General features: G+C 40.9%; 3 protein-coding genes and 1 pseudogene across 4 annotated transcripts; 2 read left to right on the top strand and 2 right to left on the bottom strand.

Moving 5' to 3' along the window:
- Positions 1–119: 119 nt before the first annotated feature.
- On the bottom strand, positions 120–3437 carry tsr3 (TSR3 ribosome maturation factor). Its single transcript, XM_070851756.1, has 6 exons — positions 3010–3437; positions 2395–2605; positions 1819–2012; positions 1537–1704; positions 719–773; positions 120–447 (listed from the first exon to the last, which is right to left on the bottom strand). Exons 1-6 carry the CDS (start codon positions 3128–3130, stop codon positions 303–305), a joined length of 894 nt encoding a protein of 297 aa, XP_070707857.1. The 5' UTR covers positions 3131–3437; the 3' UTR covers positions 120–302.
- A 71-nt stretch (positions 3438–3508) lies between these two features.
- gnptg (N-acetylglucosamine-1-phosphate transferase subunit gamma) lies at positions 3509–6180 on the top strand. Its single transcript, XM_070851843.1, has 11 exons — positions 3509–3629; positions 3742–3796; positions 3879–3946; positions 4169–4223; positions 4372–4455; positions 4568–4661; positions 4862–4976; positions 5058–5140; positions 5361–5489; positions 5602–5683; positions 5770–6180. Exons 1-11 carry the CDS (start codon positions 3563–3565, stop codon positions 5847–5849), a joined length of 912 nt encoding a protein of 303 aa, XP_070707944.1. The 5' UTR covers positions 3509–3562; the 3' UTR covers positions 5850–6180.
- An 844-nt stretch (positions 6181–7024) lies between these two features.
- Positions 7025–20691, bottom strand: LOC139219933 (uncharacterized protein C7orf50 homolog). Of its 2 annotated transcripts, none has more exons than XM_070851945.1 (6): positions 20641–20691; positions 20079–20226; positions 19870–19989; positions 8673–8884; positions 8193–8274; positions 7025–7517 (listed from the first exon to the last, which is right to left on the bottom strand). In XM_070851945.1, the coding sequence occupies exons 2-6, from the start codon at positions 20208–20210 to the stop codon at positions 7338–7340; spliced, it is 726 nt and encodes a 241-aa protein (XP_070708046.1). In that variant the 5' UTR covers positions 20211–20226; positions 20641–20691; the 3' UTR covers positions 7025–7337. The 2 variants fall into 2 exon arrangements, with proteins under 2 accessions (XP_070708046.1, XP_070708047.1); XM_070851946.1 differs by having other exon boundaries at positions 20079–20223; positions 20641–20688.
- LOC139220110 (G-protein coupled estrogen receptor 1-like) lies at positions 18302–19477 on the top strand (annotated as a pseudogene).
- Positions 20692–21889: the final 1198 nt, after the last annotated feature.

Raw genomic sequence — 21889 nt, 5'->3', positions numbered from 1 at the left:
TACAGGTCTTTTACACAATTTGAACTAAACTTAACACAACACGCAGCATGTTTTTATCCACCAAACCATGTGTCAAACTAAAACTGTGATCACACCTGAAATTTAATAGTGGTTGCAAATATTCATTTATTTTGTTTACTTTGAAAAACATACATTATTGTATAATTTATTATTATTTATTTTTTAGTTATTTGTACAAAGTCGGACAGTCCCAAATAGACTTCAGTGTATGTATGAGTCATGAGAGTTAATACGGTTTTGCCAGTCCTTGTAGTAAAATAATCCTTTAGATGAAATTAGCTTTATTGTGACGGCTTTGAATCATTCTTTTCCTCTTCATCATGATGATGGGAGACGGGCTCATCATCACTTTCTGTCTTTTCATCTTCCTCTTCATCATCCTCAGAGGTGTCCGTACCCTCACCGGAATCATCATCTAGAGGTGCACTAAATACAGAAATGAGTATGATTAATTTAGCAACCATTTCCAAGGAAAACATACTAGGTTTTTGAGAATATCTTTCTAAGCAATATTGGCTTGATTCTTGAATTTTAGCTGACAGGTCACTTTCCATTGTAAATTTAAAAGTTACATAAAGCTACGTAATACTGGGAAAACAAGCTAAAAAAAATGCTGATTAAAAAAATGACCAACAGTCAGCAGTAAAATTACTGGAAAATTAACTAAATACCCTCATGAGCAACGGTAAATGCTTACCACTGACGTCTGTTGAGATTCCCACATGCTACTCCTGAGTTAACATCAAATGGATCTGTGGATGAGATTCATGATTAGCTTTCCTTAGGAAGAATATTGCCTCTGCAAAAGAGGTCATAACTCTGCAACAAAATGCATCCTTCTCTGCATATGGGGTAATTTTCCAGAGATGCTGGAAACAATTATCCTGATTCCAGACATCTGAATCACTGCCCACATATACAATTTATTCAGCCATTCAAATAGAATGAAGTCAATCAAAATCAGGCGAACTTCTATACCATTTGATTATTGATTAAAGTTTAGGAAACAATGGAAGGAACATTCACCTCACTGTTTGACCTTTTTGGACAAAGTTGCTTAATGTTATGGGTTAGATAACTTAACTTAGTGACCATTAATTATATCGCTAATGAGTAATCCATAGACCTTAAAGGCCTTAATAGTTAACTATGTTTTGGGATATCCATGTCCAAAAAAGGAGTATGAGACCAGTGTTTCCCAAATAATAATTTAGCAGTGATGAGCCATAGAAAAAAATACACAGTGCTGGAACAAGTATGAAAGAGAATTAATGTATTATATTTTAGTCCAGTTTCCCTTAAATTCATTCTCCCGTGATTGTGCCATTTTAAAAAGGAAAGCTTTCAACACAATCAAGTTTAATAATGAACTATCTGACATGTACATAAAGCCAAACCAACACGAAAATAAAGACAGATGTGGGACTAAAACCCAAATGACCTGACCACCTCCGCTACACAAATATGTAGGAAAAATGCTGGAATCGACCCCAGTTTGTTTGTCCCCCATTTTACCAAACTCCTCCTCCTCTGGTTTTGATGTGAGAAAATCCTTTTCTACAGAGAGCAGCTCTTTCTCTGACTGGCATGCAGCATAACGTTCCAGCAAAACTTTATTGAGATCCAGGAACGTCGTCCCCCACTTGAATTTATTCAACAAGAGCATTGCCAGTTCTTCAAAACCTGCAAAATCAGATACAGTATGTTACAGTTTCCATAACTTCCATTTGGATACAAACAGCAGTCAGAAGGACAAAGAGGTACATAATGCCTGAATAATTAAAACTAAAGTCTCACCTACAATGCAGAACGTAGCAGCAAAAGCCTCAACACAAGACAGCTTGCAAGGCTTGCCGTAGTTGACGGGGTTTGCAGCTATGAGGTACGGCAGTAACCTGGGGTGAGTTCCCACCATCTTATTGAAGGGAGTCTCCTCCAGTTTGGCCCAGGAGCAATCGATCACTGCTACTCCACATTGAGCCACAATCTCTCTGTGCACACAAAGACGTTATTTTCTAATTACACAGTGTTTCGTTATCATTTCATCACAATCAAAGATTCATTGAAGAAAATTCAAACAAGTCTGCTATAAAATAAAAGTAATAAATTGAACTTTTGCTGGTTGGGCCAACAGCTTTAAAAATACTAAAATTGTCTTGCTATCTTCGTTTCATTTCTTTTGCTACTAATGAGACACAAAGCTTTTCATCTCAAATATTATATTATTAACTGATCAATCTAGAGAACAATGACTACATGAACTGTTACATGCAGCAGCTTTCGGCTTGTCTTGTGAATTATGATTATGTGTTATAATAGTAGTAACAGCAGTAATTACACTGGGTGCTTTATGGAGGAAACAACTCTACACACCTGTCTGCTGGCGTCACATACTTTGTGCCCATTGGACTCAGTATGAGTCCGTTAAATCTCTGATTGAGGCGCAGGTTGCGTACGAAGCCCTTGCGTACCAACTTTCTACCAGTGCAACGTTTGGGATCACAGTGACCCAACTCCCACATGGCGAGCGGACAAGGCAGTTTCACCAGAGGGGCCTCTGCTCCCTCCTCTAGGTGAAGGCTTGCTGTGAAACAGAGAGGACAAAACGAACATTATGATGCCGATACAAGGTACATCTTCCTCAACAACACTGTGACCAGCAACCAATTAATTACTATTTACTTACTATATATTACATTCAGTTATCAGAGGTGGAGTGCCTATATATTTCAATCAACATTAATTTTATTATCAAATTATACTTAGAAGACAGTAGCACATCATGGCTTTATGGTCAATGTACTAAAATACATGAATATCAAAGAAATCTTGTACATCTACTTTTGGTACATTTGTCCTTTCTAGAATATATAATTTAGCGTTTGAGACAGGAGAACTATTGTACTGTATTAAACACTGTAGCACACACGTAAGATATTTGGCAGTTTGAAGTTATTTTTGGACTAGAAACAGTAAGTGCATTATTACCTTCAAAAGCAGTGTGCATTTCCTCTGTAAAGACCTCTAAGGATTTCCCCTTCATTTTATGCCTCTTATCTTTGCCCTTGTTGTCAGGGCGCACGAACTTGCCCTGTTTCTTTCGGCCCATGTTGCCACCAGTGGACAGCTAGTTAGCTACTGCCAGATTACAGCCTGCATGAAGGATAACCAGCATCTGTTTACGTGCTTCACTCTGACATTAGCTAGCAAGCTACCCCAGACACCAGCATGTCTCCACAATTTATCTCGATAAAAGTAAACGTTCCGTATTCAGTCTACGCCTACAACACTTATAAGTTGGAACACAATATCAAAATACAACTAATACAATCAATCTGCACGGCTTTTTACATAATTCAACAGTTTAGTTGTCTTTGGCTACTTTGTGTCGTGGACAGCACGTCGTGGTCCGTGAAGTAAACTGCGCATGCTCGCTGCTGTTTTTTTGTCACGTGACCCGTCATATGACGCACCAACAAAACAGGGAATGAAGCTGAAAAAGCGACCCAGGGACACATTTTAGTCGCTAAAAAAATCAGCCATGCACTGTTTGCCTAACGGGATACTTCATTTATCAAGGCTGTGGATGGTCTGTGTGTCGCTTTTCAGTAAGTGCAGCGTGTATCACACCAGATGCGCCACATTGTTCTGTGGTGTGTATGTGCAGTGGTAGCCGGTGTTAGCTAATTGATTTGAGTTGTGTGACTTTTTTCTACTCAGTAAACCATGGACTCGCCGGTAAAATGAAGATAGTAGAGGAGCCAAACACATTCGGGTACGTTCAACAAAGACACGTTTTCCACAGTGACCACCTTGTTGACATTAGCTCCTTCCTGACTGGTTTTCTGTGTCTTAAGGTTGAACAACCCTTTTCTGGCTCAGGGAAGCAGACTGCAACCTAAAGTGACCCCATCTCCAGTGTCTGGTAAAATACCTTGACGTAATTTAAAGCCTAAAGTGTTTCTAATAATATGTTTAAAGTCTGCACTATTCATATGGTCAACTGTTTTTCAATATAGATTTGAAAAGGAAAAAAGAAAAACAATGTTGGCAAGTGTTGGCATTTCCAACCACTTGATGCTGATCGAAAATTGGCAAGAGATTCCCCTCATTCATTCATGATATAAATACTAATGTGTTCCTAAAGGCCCCGCACATCTTCATCGGCTTGCTGGAAAGTGCTTCAGTTTCACAGAGTCAACGTAAGTATTTAAATCATGTCATGTCAGCATGATTCCCATCTGGCTGTCTCTCTACAATGATCTGTTTCATACAGTTGTCTGATTGTTAGGATTCATACATCAGAGTATCTGCAAAAAACATAACGGGGTATGTGTGTTCATTTTGCAGGTATAAATATGAATTTTGTCCATTTCACAACCTCACCCAACACGAACAGTCATTTAGATGGAATGCCTACAGTGGGATACTGGGGTAAGATGCAGTTACCTTACATTACCTACAGTTACCTGTATTGCAAATATAAACACATAATTGTCAATAAGCTCTGGGTTTTTAAGAGCAGATTTTTGTGTGTTTCTAACAGGATCTGGCAGGAATGGGAAATAGTAAACAACACTTTCACGGGCATGTGGATGAGGGACGGGGATGCTTGTGGAACCAGAAACAGGGAAACAAAGGTTAGTGGGGTTTAAAATGTTTTAACATATTCTGTTCTCTTTTATTTTTTCAATGTCTGTGTTAATTGCAAGTCCATACTCAACATTTAACAGTCAGAAAACTCTGCAATCAAAACATCAACCCAAATGTTCAACCCATCAATGTCGAGATGAAAGCCGCAGCATGAACACTGGAAAACTTGTGTAAAATGTTTCTGTAGGTGATTCTTGCCTGCAGTGAAAGCAGCAAGCTCGCTCAAGTGTCGGAGCCAAGTACTTGTGTGTACTCGTTAACCTTCGAGACTCCACTTGTTTGCCATCCTCATTCTCTTTTAGGTAAGACAAAATCTTACAGCACAAGTTTGCAGTAAGTCAGTTTTAATAGTGATTTCTTATAGCTTGTACGCTCTCTTTAAGTGTACCCGTCACTGAGCAAGAAGCTGCAAAGGGAATGGGATGAAGCGGAGCAGGCCCGGTATGAAGATCTCATCACTGATCAGGTAAAGACCAGTTCGGCTGACCGATAAAATGGGACGACTGGCTTGAACACTTTCAAAATGATGAAGTGTATAGGCAAGTGATTCACAGACATGTAGTCCGTTGTCCCATTTGCGCTACAGTGAATTACATTTCAAAGCTTAAGCCTTTTAAAAGGTACTTATTTAGCGTTTTTATTATTCATCTCATGGTCTTGTCCACTAACACATTTGTTTGCTGCAGGGCTACAATAATCTGTTAAGAGATATCTTTGAGGATGCTGGTTTCCTAAAGAGCCAAAAAGTGAAAATAAAAGTGCCAGAAGTTGCAGCCGATTCAGAAACACACAACTCTTTACAGAAATGTACAGAGGTGTGTATACTTATTTACTTTTCCAAATAATAGCCTACAAAAAAATGCATATTATTACACTACTGATCAAAATGTGTAATCAATACTTTTTATTCTCTTAATATACTTTCAGGATTTCCAAAAGCAGAGAGAAGAGATTGAAAGACTGCGTGCACTCCTCACTCAACACAATATTCCTTTTGATTCAAAGCAAAGTGAGTGAACTCACCTCGTCCGTCTTCACTCATCCAAGTTTTACACAATGTGTAATTGTTATGTGCATTATTTCTATATGTTGCAGATGAAGCAAAAGGAACAGTGAGTACAGCAGTTAAGGATCAGCACCTAAGGGGAGACAACAGTCTTTTTGAGTTGCAGTGAAAAGCTCCCAGAGCAGCACAACTTCAAGTGAAAGCACCCAACTCTGGGTTTGAAGATGTTATTGGTCAGTGTGAACGATGCAGACACTCGCTGGACGGTACTGCATCACTGGTGGCAGCACCTTTTTAACCTTTTGGTTAATTTAAACAAGTGACTCCTTGAACTGAACTCATTTCTGGGTTCCAAACTTCTGCAGACCTTTTTTTTGTTTTGTTTTGAAGGACTTACAACACTCATCTGGCTCTCTCCAGGGCTTTCCTCAGAAAGGATCATGTTGTTAATTAATCAAATTCTGTTTACATGCAACATATTGAGAAATAAAAATGTTTTTTAAGGGAACATAAGATGTTTTTCATTTTTAAGATGGGATGAAAAGTTGAACGTATCCATTTCTCAAAATGTGTGTGACATTTCCAAATATTACAACAGAAAATTTACTCCCAAAAAAACTTACAGGTGAGGACTTGTTCTCAAACCATAATTTTCCCCTTTCCAATGTTAAGTTGTGCACCAAAGGTAGTCGGATCAGAAAACATAAATGCTGGATTTCTAACCACGATATTTTTCACGTGTCAGGCCAAAAGGCAGAAGTGAAAAAAAAATTAACAGATAGGCATGCGTGCATGTTTTGACACAGTATATTTTGCTTTTTTATAAATCCAAGAAGTGATGTCACCAGCCTTCACCCCTTTATAGACTATAAATAATCTCACATAGAGACTCAGTTTCCTTCCTGAAAAGCCTGTAACCTGAATTGAAAGTCGAAGTGCCTTTGCAGAGCAGGAGTCCTACATTCATCTGTGATCCTGCAGCTGCTCCTACAGTAAACCTGCTGTACATCTGTCAGGGTATACAGGAGATGTGAATTAGTGGATAAACGCAGATCTCAAACACACATTTATGGAACATGAACTACTAGGCTGGAAGGAGTTATTGTGACAAGTTAGCTGTAAAGCTAAAATACTTTTATCATGCTTGTTGTCTGAGTGGATGAGAAAGTTATTATGGGCTTTGACAAGCACAAACATGTCTCAACAACAAACATTCCTGAGACTTTTAACTCCAGCAGTCTCTCAGCTTTCTGGTTCATCTCTCTTCACCTGTCCATTACTGAGAAACTGGACTTTGTCCTCTGAATTCTTTACATTACATAGTAAAAACCAGCTACTGTGGAATTGTAATAAAAATTAACTTGTAAGATTTTATATTTCATGAAATCATTAACGATGAGTCATTAATTACCACCTGGCAACAATGCACAAAAGTAAAGTTGAGAAACGGAGAAGAAAAAGAAAACTAGACATTTAAATGTAAAAAATGTGATCAATACTGGTAATGTAATCAAAATGCATCCTTTCCCAAAAGCATCATTCCAAAAAAACAAATTATAAAACTACTAGTAGTCTGAGCTTGAGATCAGGACAAGAAACCAGTCCGCTGATAAACGACCATGTCTCAGTCTTTGTCTTTCTGTGATGTGTGGTGGTCTCAGGAGAGCAGCTGGATGACTTCTCTGGCTCTGTGCGCCCTCTGCTGGACATCTCTGTCCTCTGGAGCCTGTCCTGACTCTTCTACCAGGGCTTTGGCCTTCTGCACTGTGGTGTCTCTGGCTCCTCCACAAAGCCCCTCCAGGTACTCGAGCAGCACTGAGAACTTCTCATCTGGAATCTGGAAATGTATGGACACAATATTGAAGGTAAAACTTCCACTTGCATTTGAAGTATTGTACTTGGGGATATTAAATGTAAGACTTACAAGATAAATACATGTTTAGAATAATGCTGATTGCAAGTAAAAAAAAAGGACTGGATTGATGTTGTACATGATATATATATGATGGAAAGGGTGGTGCACTCTACCAAACTAGAACTAGACAAATTCAACAGTATTTGGGAAAACTGGATTGAGTATATAAAGCCAATAAGGTCAGACTTTATTTGATTATGCAAATTGAAAAACCCCTTGGTTCTTTGAAATGTTTTCTTTATTAGCTACACTGGTAATGGACTTTTTATGTTGAACAGAAGCCAAAAGACTCTGTATGATAGGAACAACGGCTATTTATCTTATTTTATTCTCTCTATCTTATTTATTATTAAATAGATATTTAATAATCATTATTTATTTACCTATTTATTTACTTGTATTCTTATTCAACCATATTATAAATATTTAGTAATGTCTTACAAATGTGTCATTATACTTTTTGAATGGAGAATAGAAAGTTGGTGTAACTCACAAACTAATCAAACAGGAAGACACAGCACAGGGGTCAGCACCTCCCTCACTCTAAACCGCAGCTGTTAAAAAAAAATCCCCCACCATCAAGTGGGTTAGTTTCACCTTTTCGGAGTCAAACATGTGCTGCAGTAACCACGTCTGCCTGGTTTTCTGGAACTTCCACTCTGTACGGTTTTCAGCCCAGCTGCAAAGACAAGTGCAGTGTGAGTTGTGTAGGTGGGCTGCAGTATTACATCAGTTCACTATTGAAAAAAGCAGACACTGAACATCGGAAATTATGAGGAGTTATAAGAAAGGACATTATTTTTGAAACCACAGTTTGTTGTATGTTATTATCATTCTGGGTTGCCTTTTTGGCCCATATACACAAGACAAGACAAAATACCAGAAACACCTTGAAGGGGCACTCCAGTGATCTCGTGATGCTCTGTCACAGAGATATGTAATCTAATCTCTAATTTCTCTAATCTGCTTCACAGGAGGCAGATTAGAGAAAATTGCCAACATGAAACCAGTAGAGGCCGAGATATCTTATGTAAGACCTGATGACATCATAGGCAGGAGGTCCAGAGGGGCTCTTACCAGGTGAGATAATCTAAGGCCTGCTGAGGGGCCGTGGGTCCAGATGCTTCTGTTTTCTTTAAGGTCTCTCCCTCAGCTTTAAGCCTCTTCTTCTCCTCCTTCTTCAGAATCTTCTTCATCTTCCTCTCCAGGACCCGCTTCTCCTCGGGGCTCAAGTCCTCCTCTCCCTCCAGCTCATGCGTCCCCTCTGGGCGACGGGGTGGATCTGAAATCTGTCAGAGCAAAACAAAGGCTCATGAGAGTTATCTACAATAACAGACCTTCCCCTTGTAGACCCTTATCACTTTCTGTGTTTGTGTAAAGTCATTCAAACTTCTTCTTCATAACTCCCACCAACTGTGATTGAACGATAAGGAAAATGTTAGAACTATTGTTTGATTTTTTTGTGTACATTAGTAAACATTTCCTGCAAATTTTCAGTATTTCAGTTTTCTGGGTCAGTTCTGTGTCTCAAATTCCTTCTGACTGAAAAATAAATAGGGCATTTTGTTACTGTGCAGCATAAAGACAATGAAAGCTAAATGCACGTTTTGGGTTTGGATCACATCCTGTTGCGCTGCAGCTCAAAAGGGACGTTTCCTGTACCTACAGCCTTATGAGGTGTGGGAAATATAGTATATAATAGTATAGTATAATAGTATGATTTAGAGTTACTATTTCCAAGTGCCTTATGATGTGTGGAGATCGTATTATTACTCACGATACAAGCACTGACCCCAGGTTCTGAAGGGTTAGACACATGAGAGCAAAGAGAAGTCGGGCAAGAGGGCACACAGCTTACATGCACCACACTAACAACTCCATATAAGGGAGCTCCAAGGACAAGAGATGCTCTCTCTGAGTGCCACTATCGTAGAAGTTAGACAAGATAGACACAATAGGGACAGGTTGCACTGAAAGATGATCATGCATGAGACTAGAGTAGGGAGGGTATTTTTTCCAGGTTCGGCTTAACTGGGTTGGAGGTCGTGATGCCAAGAGGCTGGGACCAGCCTGTGCACCAACAAGGGAGGGCTAAGTCTAAACCATGGTCTCCCCCACCAAGTCAAAACAAATCACAATTCTATCCACAATATCTGAATGTACAAATTGATGCATCATACAGAGCCTGGGGCTCACTCTGCTATCTGTTGGCTACAGACTAACAGCTTGCTGACTGTGGTTTTCCGAGAACAGACTGAGTCCATGGCCATGCTTATGTTTTATTCTTACAAATATTAAAACACCTTAAATGAGAGAAGTTGCCTGTCTTCTTTCGGAAAAAAAGAACACGAAAGAGGTCAGCATCACAATCATTTATTCTGTGTGGTGAAGTTCACTGTGGTGCGCAACATCCCTTCAGTGTTGCATTCGAGGCACTCACACTTACCACACGCTTGCAGTGTTAAAAATAACCGCCTGTTAAGTCAGCTATTTGCCAAATCATACATGAGACAAGATAATAAAAGAGAAAAAGGAAATGAAATGTTTTCTGCAGAACTTAACAGACTTAAACTTTGCTCTATAACGGCACAACCTAGAGGCTGTGTTTAACTCTCAAGGGAACTGAAACAAGGGACACAGTATGCTCTCTGATTTAACGAACCTCAGTCTGCACGGCGATGGAAAAGGAAAAAAAGAGGGAGGGGAGGAAAAGATTTTGATCACATGGCCACGAAGTCATTTTGAAAGTATGCTGGCAGCGTATTGGCCACATAAGTATATAAAAGCCCTTCACAGCGAGCGATCGTGTCCATGCATCGAGCATCATTTTCTGAGCTTTGAGTCAATCAGCAGCATTGGGCTGGTGGATACAAAACAGAAGACGAGCGGGTGATGGAAGCGAAAATGGTAAGTGGAAACGTGTGTTTACTGAGCAGGCAGTTCCTCAAAGGGGAGCAGACAAAGACCAGCCAACAGACAATGTGGTCTTAGAAAAGATTTTAGAAAGGAAACACTTATTAAATTTAGTGTGAGTGTGTGTGTGTGTGTGTGTGTATATATATGTGTGTGTGTGTGTATATACATACATATATACGCACACACATATACATATATATACACACACACACACACACACACATATATACACACATACATATATATATACATACACACACACACACACACACACACACACACACATATATATATACATACACACACACACACATATATATACATATACATACATATACACATTAGGGCTGCCACGATTAGTCGACTATTAAAATCGTCGACAACTAATTAAAAACGCGTCGCTTGTTTTTTTTTTTTTTTTTTTTAAATCTTTGGTTCTCTCTCAAAACTGCTGCGGCACCTTCCACCGCTGCCTCTGCCTTTCGGTCCTTGACACACATGAGCAGTAGTGGTAATCGGGGGCAGCCGTGATGTCCCCTGAAGTTATACCAGACGGGCTCTGGGACTTGGCTACCCGGCGGCAACGGAGTTCAAAAGTGTGGGAGCATTTTAAGAAAACAAAAGAGAAAAGTGTGCAATGCAAATATCTGCAAGACAGAAGTTGTCTTCCACGGCAGCACAACTGCGATGCACGAGCACCTGAAAAGGAAGCACGTCGTGGCTCGTGACAACGATGAAGAGGGACCGTGGTCTCGGTAAGATAACTGGCTAGTTAACTGCTAATATTAGCGTAAACAGAGAGCTAACTTACTACTTACTCATACAGCTGTAAACGGTAACATTAGCCCTTAGCGCACATATTTCATATGTTTTGTGTAACGTTACAACAGTGATGTGTTTGAATAGGAAATGTGGTGACGCTAATGTTTTCTAACGTTATGTTTCAGTGCTGAAAGAGTCCGTTCTTCTTCAGTGTTACAAAGCCAGCAAGCAAATGTCCTGACTGAGTCCATACTGAGCATGTTGGAGACGGACATGAGACCCCTGTCCATGGTGGACGATGAAGGGTTTAAAGAGATGATCAACCCGGATTATCATCACAACTACCTACCAGGCAGATCTCACTTCACCACATTGATGGAGAAGAAATATCATTCTCAACCTTTGAGAAGGTCAGTCTCTCTCTCTCTCAATAAATGATTTAATAAACAGGCAACATTCAAAGACATAAGAATTAAAAGATCATAGATCTCTCTCTCTCTCTCTCAATTTTGTTTTCTTTGACATATGTTGAATGTTTATTATTTAACCTACTTAACTGTATATGATAACTGAATTATTGAATTGACACATAAATTAAAAGCTTGATGCATAAACTGACAAATATTGTTAATAATGAAAAAAAATACTGTATATAATTTTCTTCATAATGCTTACTATTCTTCCACATCATGTCTTTAAGGTAAAGGAGACCCTCAGGGGCGTCAACAGTTTCCTCACACTGACTGCTGATGTGTGGACCAGTCGTGCAACAGAGGCTTACCTTGGTGTGTCTTGCCATTTCCTGAATGAAGATTGGAAGATGAAGACCTTCAACCTTTCCACCATGCCTCTTGAGGAGAGGCATACTGGTGCAAATAAAATGACATGGATGGAAGAGGTTTTAGCAAAGTTTGACATCTTGCCCACCAAAATAAAAGCAGTAGTTCATGACAGTGGTTCCAATATGGTGGCAGCAATGCGACTGCTTGAAGAAAAACATGGATTGGCCTCTATCCGCTGTGCTGGACACGCACTCCAGCTCACAGTCAACACTGCTCTCAAAGAAACCACCATCAGCAGAGCACTAGGTGCTGCTAGGCAGCTAGTGGAGCACTTTAAGAGAAGCGAGCTGGCTAGTACAAAGTTAAAGATGAAACAGGAGCAAATGAATGTTAAGCAAAATGCACTGATCCAGGATGTCAGTACAAGATGGAACAGTACATTCCACATGATTGAAAGACTCCTTGAACAGCGCTGGCCTCTCACTGCCACTCTGTGAGATCCCGAGGTAACTCCAAGGGGGAAACTACTTCGACCTGAAGCCAGAGCAGTGGGAGCTGCTTGGAGAATTGAAGCAAGGGTTGGCACCTTTTGAGACTGCTACTGTTTACCTTAGTGGATAGCAGTACACAACCATTTCAGGTCTTCCACAGGTGGTCAAAGGGCTGACACGGGCTGTACACCAAAGCCAATTTGAGACAAGCTCAGGAAAATCCTTCATTTCCAGTGCAGAAAAAGGGATAACACAGAGATGGGGAGTATTTGCACTATCTCAGGAGACAAAGAAAATCCAGTTCTTCTTGCAGCTGCCTTGGACCCAAGATACAGAAAGCTGAAGTTTTTGACTCCGGAAGAAGGCATCAGACTGCAGGGGAGTATTGAAGTGCTTGCTGTCAAAGAAGCAAAAACGACTGGGACACAGGATGCACAACTGCAGAGGGCCAATGGTTCATGTAGAAAGAGTGCTCTGGAAACCCTTCTTCAGTCTGACACAGACTGTTTGAGTGAAAATGAGGATGGAAAATCTGAGGAGGACAGAAAGATCCAAGTTGTGATAAATGAAGTTCGGCTGTACTTTGGAGAGGCCTCACTCCCTAAAAAGGAGGATCCACTGAAATGGTGGAGTGAAAATGAGGGGCGTTTCCCCACACTGTCAAAGCTAGCTAAATCTTTTCTGTGCATCCCTGCAACCTCCACCCCATCGGAGTGGATTTTCTCTGCAGCAGGGAACATCTGCTCTCAAAAGAGAGCAAGCCTTTCTCCAAGACATGTAGAACTGCTAACTTTCCTGGCTATGAACAAGAGCCTTGTGCAGTTTGGGATGATATAGAGTCAGAGTGTAGTAAAGTTGAATACAGTTGTGAGCACTGAGCACAAAATGCACTTTTGTTATATTTGAGTCAGTGAGACCAAAACTTTAATAATTCCTTAGTTACAGGTGCCTACCTCATTGTTGCTGTGTTTGATGCCACAGACAAAGGAAAGAAAAAAACCTAAAAAATAAACCTGAAGTATTTATTTTTGCGTTGTTTAGGCAAGTGCCTTTTCCTTATTTTACTCAGCTGTTTGCACTTTATGCTACACAGTTAAACAAGTGTTTAACGACAAGCATATTTCATTAAAGGTTTAATGAAATATCATCTTAATTGTCTTTATTTTTAGTTAGCATATACCTTAAACACTTCAAGCTGAAAACTAATGATGGTTATATAAGAGCAGCTTCATGCTGGTGCGATAAGCTGTATGTTTTACATTCAATTTACGTATGATCGATTAGTAGACTAATCAAAAAAATAATCGGTGATTAGTCGACTATCAAAATAATCGTTTGTGGCAGCCCACACACACACACACACACTCTTATACATACACTACTCACTAAAAGTTAGGGATATTCGGCTGTGAAATTTCAGGATGAACCTAAAATGCATTCTAACCTTTCCAGGTGAACTTAATGTGACCTTCTCTAAACCTTTGAATGCACATGTCCAACTGTTCAGTGTTTCACTACTTTTTGCACAAGTTGCTGTTCTCTAACAAGAAGCTTAACAACAAAATTCACAACAGGTTTGATCCCTGAATCCACCAATACATTTCCTGCTTCAGTTAGAATTGGTATTTAAACAGTCCTCCTCATCATGCTGTTCACATTCTGACATCATGAGACCAAGACGACACCTAACAGTTGATCAGCAGCACCTCAACACTGGAGGCTTCAAACAGGAAGTCCTCAGACGGAGGTGTTCACTGAGCTTAGAGGGTCACAGAGTGTCATCAGGAGGTTGCAACAGAGATACAGAGACTGGAAGAGTCACAGAAAGGAGAGGAGTGGACGTCCTTTGGCCACATCCCAATTTATTGAGGCACTGATTTTTTTGTTGTGGTATACCTACCACTGTTAGATTTTCTTTCAATAAATTGTTCAAAATGAAGAAACTACCATTGCATGCTTCTACTTAAATGCCCTACTTTCATGATATAATATCACTGTCGCATTAACTTTTTCCATTTTCCATAAATTTCACCTGAAAGTCGAATATCCCTAACTTTTTGTGAGTAGTGTGTGTGTGTGTGTGTGTATATATATATATATATATATATATATATATACACACACACACACAGCTCTTAATGTATTTGCACTTGTTTTTGTGTACTAAAAGAGCAGCTGATTTACTGACACCAGCTGATAAATACTAGGATACAAATGATCTGAGCTTAGCTTCACTAGTATTCAATGATGCTGAAGAGAAAACGATTTCATCAGTGGGTGTTTTCTCTTTTCATTTCCAGTCTAATCAAAGCCAGGATTTGTTCATCACTGAGAGGAGCACCACACCTCCGTTTTCCGGCAGTTCAGCCATCATGAACAACAACTCCACCATTGTGGATACCTTCACATCTACAATCTCCTCTATCTCTCAGTTAGACCTAATTGCAGCCCAAGACATAACCTCCAGAGCAAACTATGTCTACAGTTTCTTGGCTGGGCTGGGCTTCATCGCAGGCTGCTTCCTGTTCTACAGCTTCATCCAGACCTACAGAGCTCAAAGACGGCTGGCCTGGCTCGACTGCCTGCTCTGGGCCTTCTGTGTGCTCCAGCTGCTGCTCCTGCTCCTCTCTCTCCACACTGTGGCCTACAAACCTCACTACCTATGGACCACAGGTTTGAGCTGTGCGGCTCTCTCCTTCACCATCAACACGGCCTCTCTGTGCGGCCTGCTGCTCTTGGTGCTCATGGCTTACGTCCTAACCATGGATCCGCCATCTCACGCCCTGCTGAGGAGGCCTGGGATCTGTGCGGCTCTGGTGATCCTGATTTCTGTCTTGATATCTCTGCTGCTGGCTGGGCTTCGTGGACCCAGAGATGGTCTGCAAGAAACGGCCAATTGTTTTATGGATCCAGTCCGCGCTGGTGTTTCGTATGCAGCTGCTAGGTTGTGTCTGCTTTTTTTGATTCCCTACATCCTCCAGCTGGGGCTTCTGATATGTGGCTGCGTACGGCAGTGGAAATCTAAAGGACGTTTTCTCTCTGGCTCTGAGGAGGGTCCTGTGTTCCTGGCGGTCACCGTGGTCATGTTTTTCTGCCAGCTCTTCTATGGCGTGGCGCTGGTGAGAGGAGCACAACTAGAGCGGGAGGGGCTGAGCCATCACGAGCGAGCGTTTCTGAGCGTTGCCGAGTTTGTATTGTTCTCAGGGAGCAGTGCCGGCCTGCTGCTCGTGCTGCTCATGCACAGGCCATGTCGAGAGAGTCTCCACGGAGTGTTTAGGCAGCTGAGGGACTGCTGCCGAAGCCCAGGGCGCACGCAGCCAAACAGAAACATCATAGCTCCCCACATCGAGATCACAGACACCCTGCAGGACATTGAGTCATAGAGGACAAAAACTCATCTATGAGAACAGATCCCTTCTGATGCCTCTGAAGACTTTTCAGATCTGATGTATTCAACATTTTCTTAATCTAACTTTTAAAATGCTTTTTATTTCATTGTCTCTGAAATGACAATGTAGATGTTTTTTATATTGATGCATTCTCTTTTTTAGTGTCTCCAGTAACTGAAGGTTTGTGAAACTATTTTGTACATTTTTATTTGAGACAAAATGTATGTTTTGCTGTACATGTTCAGAATTATGCAACACGTTGGTACAGTCCTTATTTTTACTTCATGGCCAATATGTTTATATAGTTGTTATACATCACTATGAATAAGACAATTAAAAACGGACTCCCTGTCAGTAGTTTTTGTATTTTATGTCTTTAAAACCTGCTCTTGGACACACCTCTCTTCTTGGAAAACAGACTCCATTTGCATTAACATGATCTGCACAGAAGCCCATTTAGACAAAATGCCCTGGAAAAACCTCTGTAATTCCCAGAATGCCACATAGGAAATATTTAGTCGAGGAAAGTAAAAGTCAGATTTCAAGTTAAGGCCAACAGTGTCAATATCCTTCATGTCATTACTTTCAAAGCTGTGAAAAAACCAAAACAAGCCAGACAAGTGACACTTTGTGAATTTTCCGACTTGTTTCAAGAAACTGATGGACACCGGTGCCAGAAAACCAGGGACTGGTAGGAAAAAGTTACACAGGGGCCAGATTGCATAAAATAATGGCATCAGATCTGATTCTCATTGTAAAATAATAGTGGTGACACTTATAAGTTACATATAGGCACATATCAGACAATCATCACATGCAGAAAGCGATGCATTGCAGCATTAAGATCTACATTACTCGTCAAAACAGGTGCCTTTCAACCAAAACAGAAACAAAAGGTGCTTTTTCTGTGTTTTACAGTGTGAGAAACCAGAGCAGATGAAGTGAGACTATCCTCGGCTGCCCTTCATCTTGTTTTCTGTAAATATGGTCCTGTCTGTCTCCATAAAGTCCCCTGACTCCCATATTTATATATTTTAACATTCTACAAACACAGTCGTGCTCACACTTCCATGCCAATTGCCTCCATGTCCCAACTTGACACGATTATTTATGCAATAAAATAAGTCCAAATAAAAATACACAGGTAATGTTCATCATGACTGATTACTGCACTGCTGATAAACTGATGTGAAACTATACCATCTTTTCATGCTAGGCTGGAAAAGATACGATTTTGTATGTGTGTGTTTGCCTGCATTGTGTGTTTCTTGCCGTGAGTGGTGGGTGGTACCACAACGTTCCTCTGGATGTACACCTGCTTACAGTGTCTCCACCATAAGGACAGGGATTATCACAAGGACTGCAATGCAGGTACGTTTAAGCTATTTTATATTCATGTCAAACTATGTATCCCAAATGAATTAGTCAAAGCTGACTGACATATAGCGTCATATACTTTTCTTGCTGTATCTGTCTATTGCATGATTTATTTGGCCAACAGTTGTTCTAAAGCAACTGTAGCATAACAAATATTATAGTTCGTAAAGCAATTTGAGGCATTTTATGCCTTAAATAGATAGATGACAGGAAAGAGATGTCTGGAAATGAAGAGAGAGATAGAGAGAGAGAGAAAACATGACTAATATGAAGTCAAGGTCCCCGCTCAGTTTATGGTTGGCACCTTTACCTCCCAGACTACCAGGGCGCACCACTTCTGCAATTTGTTATCCTCATAATGAACTATAAGTCTCAAAAGATGCATCTTTACATTATAGCATTCTTTTTTCCTTCTTCTTTTCCTAATCTTCACTCTGAACTAGATGGAACTGCAAGAAATCTGACATATTTTAGAGATAAACAGCTGCAGCACAACTATAAGATCATGATAAACTGTATAGTTTTGTAACTTATCTTGTAAGATGATCTTGAAGAGCATAGATATGTAATATTTTGAAAGGGTGGGCATAATCATTTACATATCAAGTTATTTAAATGATCCTTTAATCATCGTCTAACGTACAGTATATTCAGTGCCAAATTCACTGCCATTCATTAGTAATGTGCACAGAACTTTTGACTCGAGTCTTTTCATTCACACTAAATCTAAGTCATGAGAAGGTGAAAACAGACTGTTGACTTACTGCACTTCTCCTCTCTGTCCAGAAAAAGAGTGGGCATCACCACCACTAAACATCAAAGAAGACCACAGTGCATAAAGTGGATGGCACCATGGACTCCACAGGGGCTAAAAACCCTTGGAAATCTAATAACTATAGCAACTTGATTGTTAGCCTCTGCTAACACCAGATCAACACAAACGTGCAGTATGGACATTACTACGTACATGGACTACAGAGTCATCACCAATGTGTAACTTCACTGCTCAGCTAAATGACACACCGGCAGTCCTGCAGGCAGATTCAGAGAGCCATCAGCATTATATAATTAGCCTCGTCCTCTCCAGCCTCTACACTATATTCCTGTTCCCCGTCGGCTTCATTGGGAACATCCTCATCTTAGTGATCAACCTGGACCACAGGGGCCGTTTGACAGCCCCGGACCTCTACTTTGTGAACCTGGCTGTGGCTGACCTTGCCCTTGTGGCTGACTCCCTGATCGAGGTGTTCAACCTGAAGCAGGGCTACTATGACAAACCCGGCCTCTGCACCTTCATGAACCTTTTCCAGCAGGTCAACAAGTACAGCAGCGTTTTCTTCCTAACCTGGATGAGCTTCGACCGGTTTGTCGCACTGACTGGCTTCATGGGTCGCAGCATGCCACGCGCACGCCTCAACTGCTGCCTTATCTGGGTGTCCTCATCCCTGCTCACCGTGCTTCCTTTTGCCATTGCTCAGAGGCAGCACGCTGGAGAACTCCACTTCTGCTTCGCCAATGTGATGCAGATTCAGTGGCTGGAGGTGATGCTGGGTTTCTTGCTACCTTTCTGCATTTTGGGACTGTGCTACTGGAGGATAGCACAGGTGCTCCAGCAGAGCCACAGGGAGCAAGACAGCCCACAGCAGAGGCCTCGCAGGCAGAAAGCTCTGCGGATGATCTCAGCAGCTGTGTTAGTCTTCTTCCTCTGCTGGCTCCCGGAGAATGTCTTTCTAAGTGTCCACCTTCTAAGAAGTGACACAGACGGCAGCACACTGTGGCAGGACTTCCCCCTCATGGGTCATGCTGTCAGGCTGGCGGCCTTTTCTAACAGCTGCCTGAACCCGCTCATCTACAGCTTCCTTGGGGAGACCTTTCAGGATAAACTGAGGCTTTTTCTCCAGGAGAAGAGCAGGTGTGTCAAGCTGCACAGGTCAGCCTCAGGAAAATCCATCTATGTACCAGCTGTGACCACATGCAGCCATGCAACATGCAACAGACCAGCACAGTCCACACATCTAAGCTCTAACATCCTTCCACAAACTGTCACACTCCCCTCAAATAAATACCAGCTGCATGCAGCAGGTCACACAGATAATAGATAGCAGCATATCTGTGCCGTTAATGTAAAGACAGCTGTTTTCAATGGACATTATAAAAGCAAGTAATCCGGCTGCTCTGGAAGCATTAATGTTGAATCAATTATTTAAGGTTTGTGTGTACCAATAATTGGAAATTTTGGATAAATTGTTTTTACAAAGAGTCTTCAACTGTTTCAGCCTTTTAAGACATTCATGACGCCTCCTAGACGCCTCTGTAACATCAGATCATTTATGTGATTTAGATGAATACAGCAATTTAAAAAAAAAAACTCAACTGTAAGAATTAAGCCCTCACTAATATCTAAATTGTAGTTTTAAGTATATTTAACACCTTGTTTCTGATATAGAGCTTACTATAGCAGCACTAGTAAAGAGTTTCCTGGATGGAGCAGCACAGATCAGCAGTCTGTCCATAAACTTATGCGCACATTTGAAAGGAAACAAGACACCAATCTTACCTCCATTTGCATCGTCTTCTGTGTTTCCTCTGTCATTTGTGTCTTTTTGCGTTTCTTTTCCTTTTTCTGTTTTTTACCATCTGCTGTTACTGTCACCTGAGGAGTCTGCACTGGAGCCTCCTGAATTAAATAAACATCCATTATTGTTTGAGCAGTTTCAGGCTGTGACATCTAAAACAGGTACACGTACAAGGGACTGTGCTACTCACCTCTACCTCCACCTTTCTTCTTTTCTTTTTTACTTTAGTGTCCATAATGTCTTCTGCGTGAGCCTTGCTGGATTTTGAACTTAACTTCTTCTTTTTAGGATTTGTGTCCGGTTTCAAAGTGTCTTTGGCCATGAGATAAGATTTACTCCTGCAAACAACAACATGCATGTTACTAAAGAGCAGTGTAAACTTAAACAGACAGACGATTAGCCTTAGCAGCTGAGGAGGAAGAGTGTTTTTGCTTATTTCATCTACTGTGACGAAGAACATACTGACCCCAAGTACAACTGACTACACGTCTAATTGCCGAAAACCTCTTTATTCCCAAACATCTACCCCTAGCCCAACGTTTTCCTACTATTGCTGATGACCTGACGTCCATATGGACATTAATGAGTTAAGGAATGTGCACGATTTCACTGGAAAGACCGTTTTTAAAGTCAAAAACACAAAAGTTCCGCTGGGTACCGTTGTTCCGACGTCCGACAGATAAAGATGCAATAACCTAAAATGTAATCATGGACGTTTCCTTTATCACATTGTTCTTGACTCATTTACTTACTTGAACGGTGAAAAACGTGAGGTATTCTGGATGGAAAGCACACAACAAGCATGGGAACTCAACCCGGAAGAGATGTCGCCCAGGTGAAGCGTGATTGGACGGATTTCTCTCTTTGCTTTGTGATTGGTCGACGGGGTTGACCGCTTCAAAGACCCTCGCACCACTGAAGCACACAATTACTTGTTACTGTATAAAAATATAAAGAAACTAGTACTAAGGACAGAAATTACTTGGCTTCTTAAGCCACAACATGGGATGAAACTGTGGTTCGAAGTGAGTTCTTGACTTTGGCAACAGCAGCCTTCACCTCTGCCTTGATCAATTGAGAGCAAGGAGAAAATAGAAAATTAAACATCTATATTCACATGACGACCGGACAAACCCTTTCTGTTAATAAAGATCAGGTGATATGATCGAAAGCACCGGAACGGCTACTAAAACTATCTTTAGAGGAGGTTATTATGTCAAACCCACATATAAGCTAATCTGACCAATAAAACAAAACGACTTTCAATCTTCTCTGTATGTCATTAATATAGTAATAATAACATCTTTGATTAAATAGCATGACAAACTCTGTGAGGTGTTGTCAGGCTCTCCTCCACATTTTAGTGGAACTGTTCAAACCGGAGTTCAACGGAGACACCGGGAGGAATTCGAGGTTGCACAGCAGTGTGTTACATGACCTCACCAAGGAGTGTTTGATAAGGAACCCTCAGTAGTTTCTTTGACCTAACGTGGTGAATCCTAAGATGACCAGTTGTCCGAGATGTCTACAACAGCAGGACGAGTGTTCAGCGGTGTTTTCAGTCGGAGGATATTTAGTTATAACTTCACATCCACGATGAGGTGAGTGAACCTGTGCGGCAGCATCATTAGAAACCATGTTGACTCTGGTAGCAGTCTGGTTCACTGACCAGCTTTTATCAATGAAACATGTCACACCTAAATCTGTAGCGTGATGCAGTCAGCTGATATTTAATTTAAACTATGTTGTCACTGTATAGAGACGCGCGCACACACACACACACACACACACACACACATACACACATTTCATCATGGTCTAGCTGTAGTAATAATTTAGCTTGTTAGGACAAAATGTGTCACAAGTTTTGATGGCTGTTAATCCATAAAGTCTGACCCCACTGAGTTTTGATTTCCGGTTCTGTAAAGTTGTGTCACTATTGGTGAGCCCATCACCCTGTTACATCCTCCAGTGTTACAGAATTTGAAGGGCTGATGATGA

This window comes from Pempheris klunzingeri, chromosome 20, assembly GCF_042242105.1.
Source record: "Pempheris klunzingeri isolate RE-2024b chromosome 20, fPemKlu1.hap1, whole genome shotgun sequence".
In the NCBI taxonomy this organism is placed as follows: domain Eukaryota; kingdom Metazoa; phylum Chordata; class Actinopteri; order Acropomatiformes; family Pempheridae; genus Pempheris; species Pempheris klunzingeri.
This window is presented reverse-complemented; position numbering and strand designations above follow the sequence as displayed.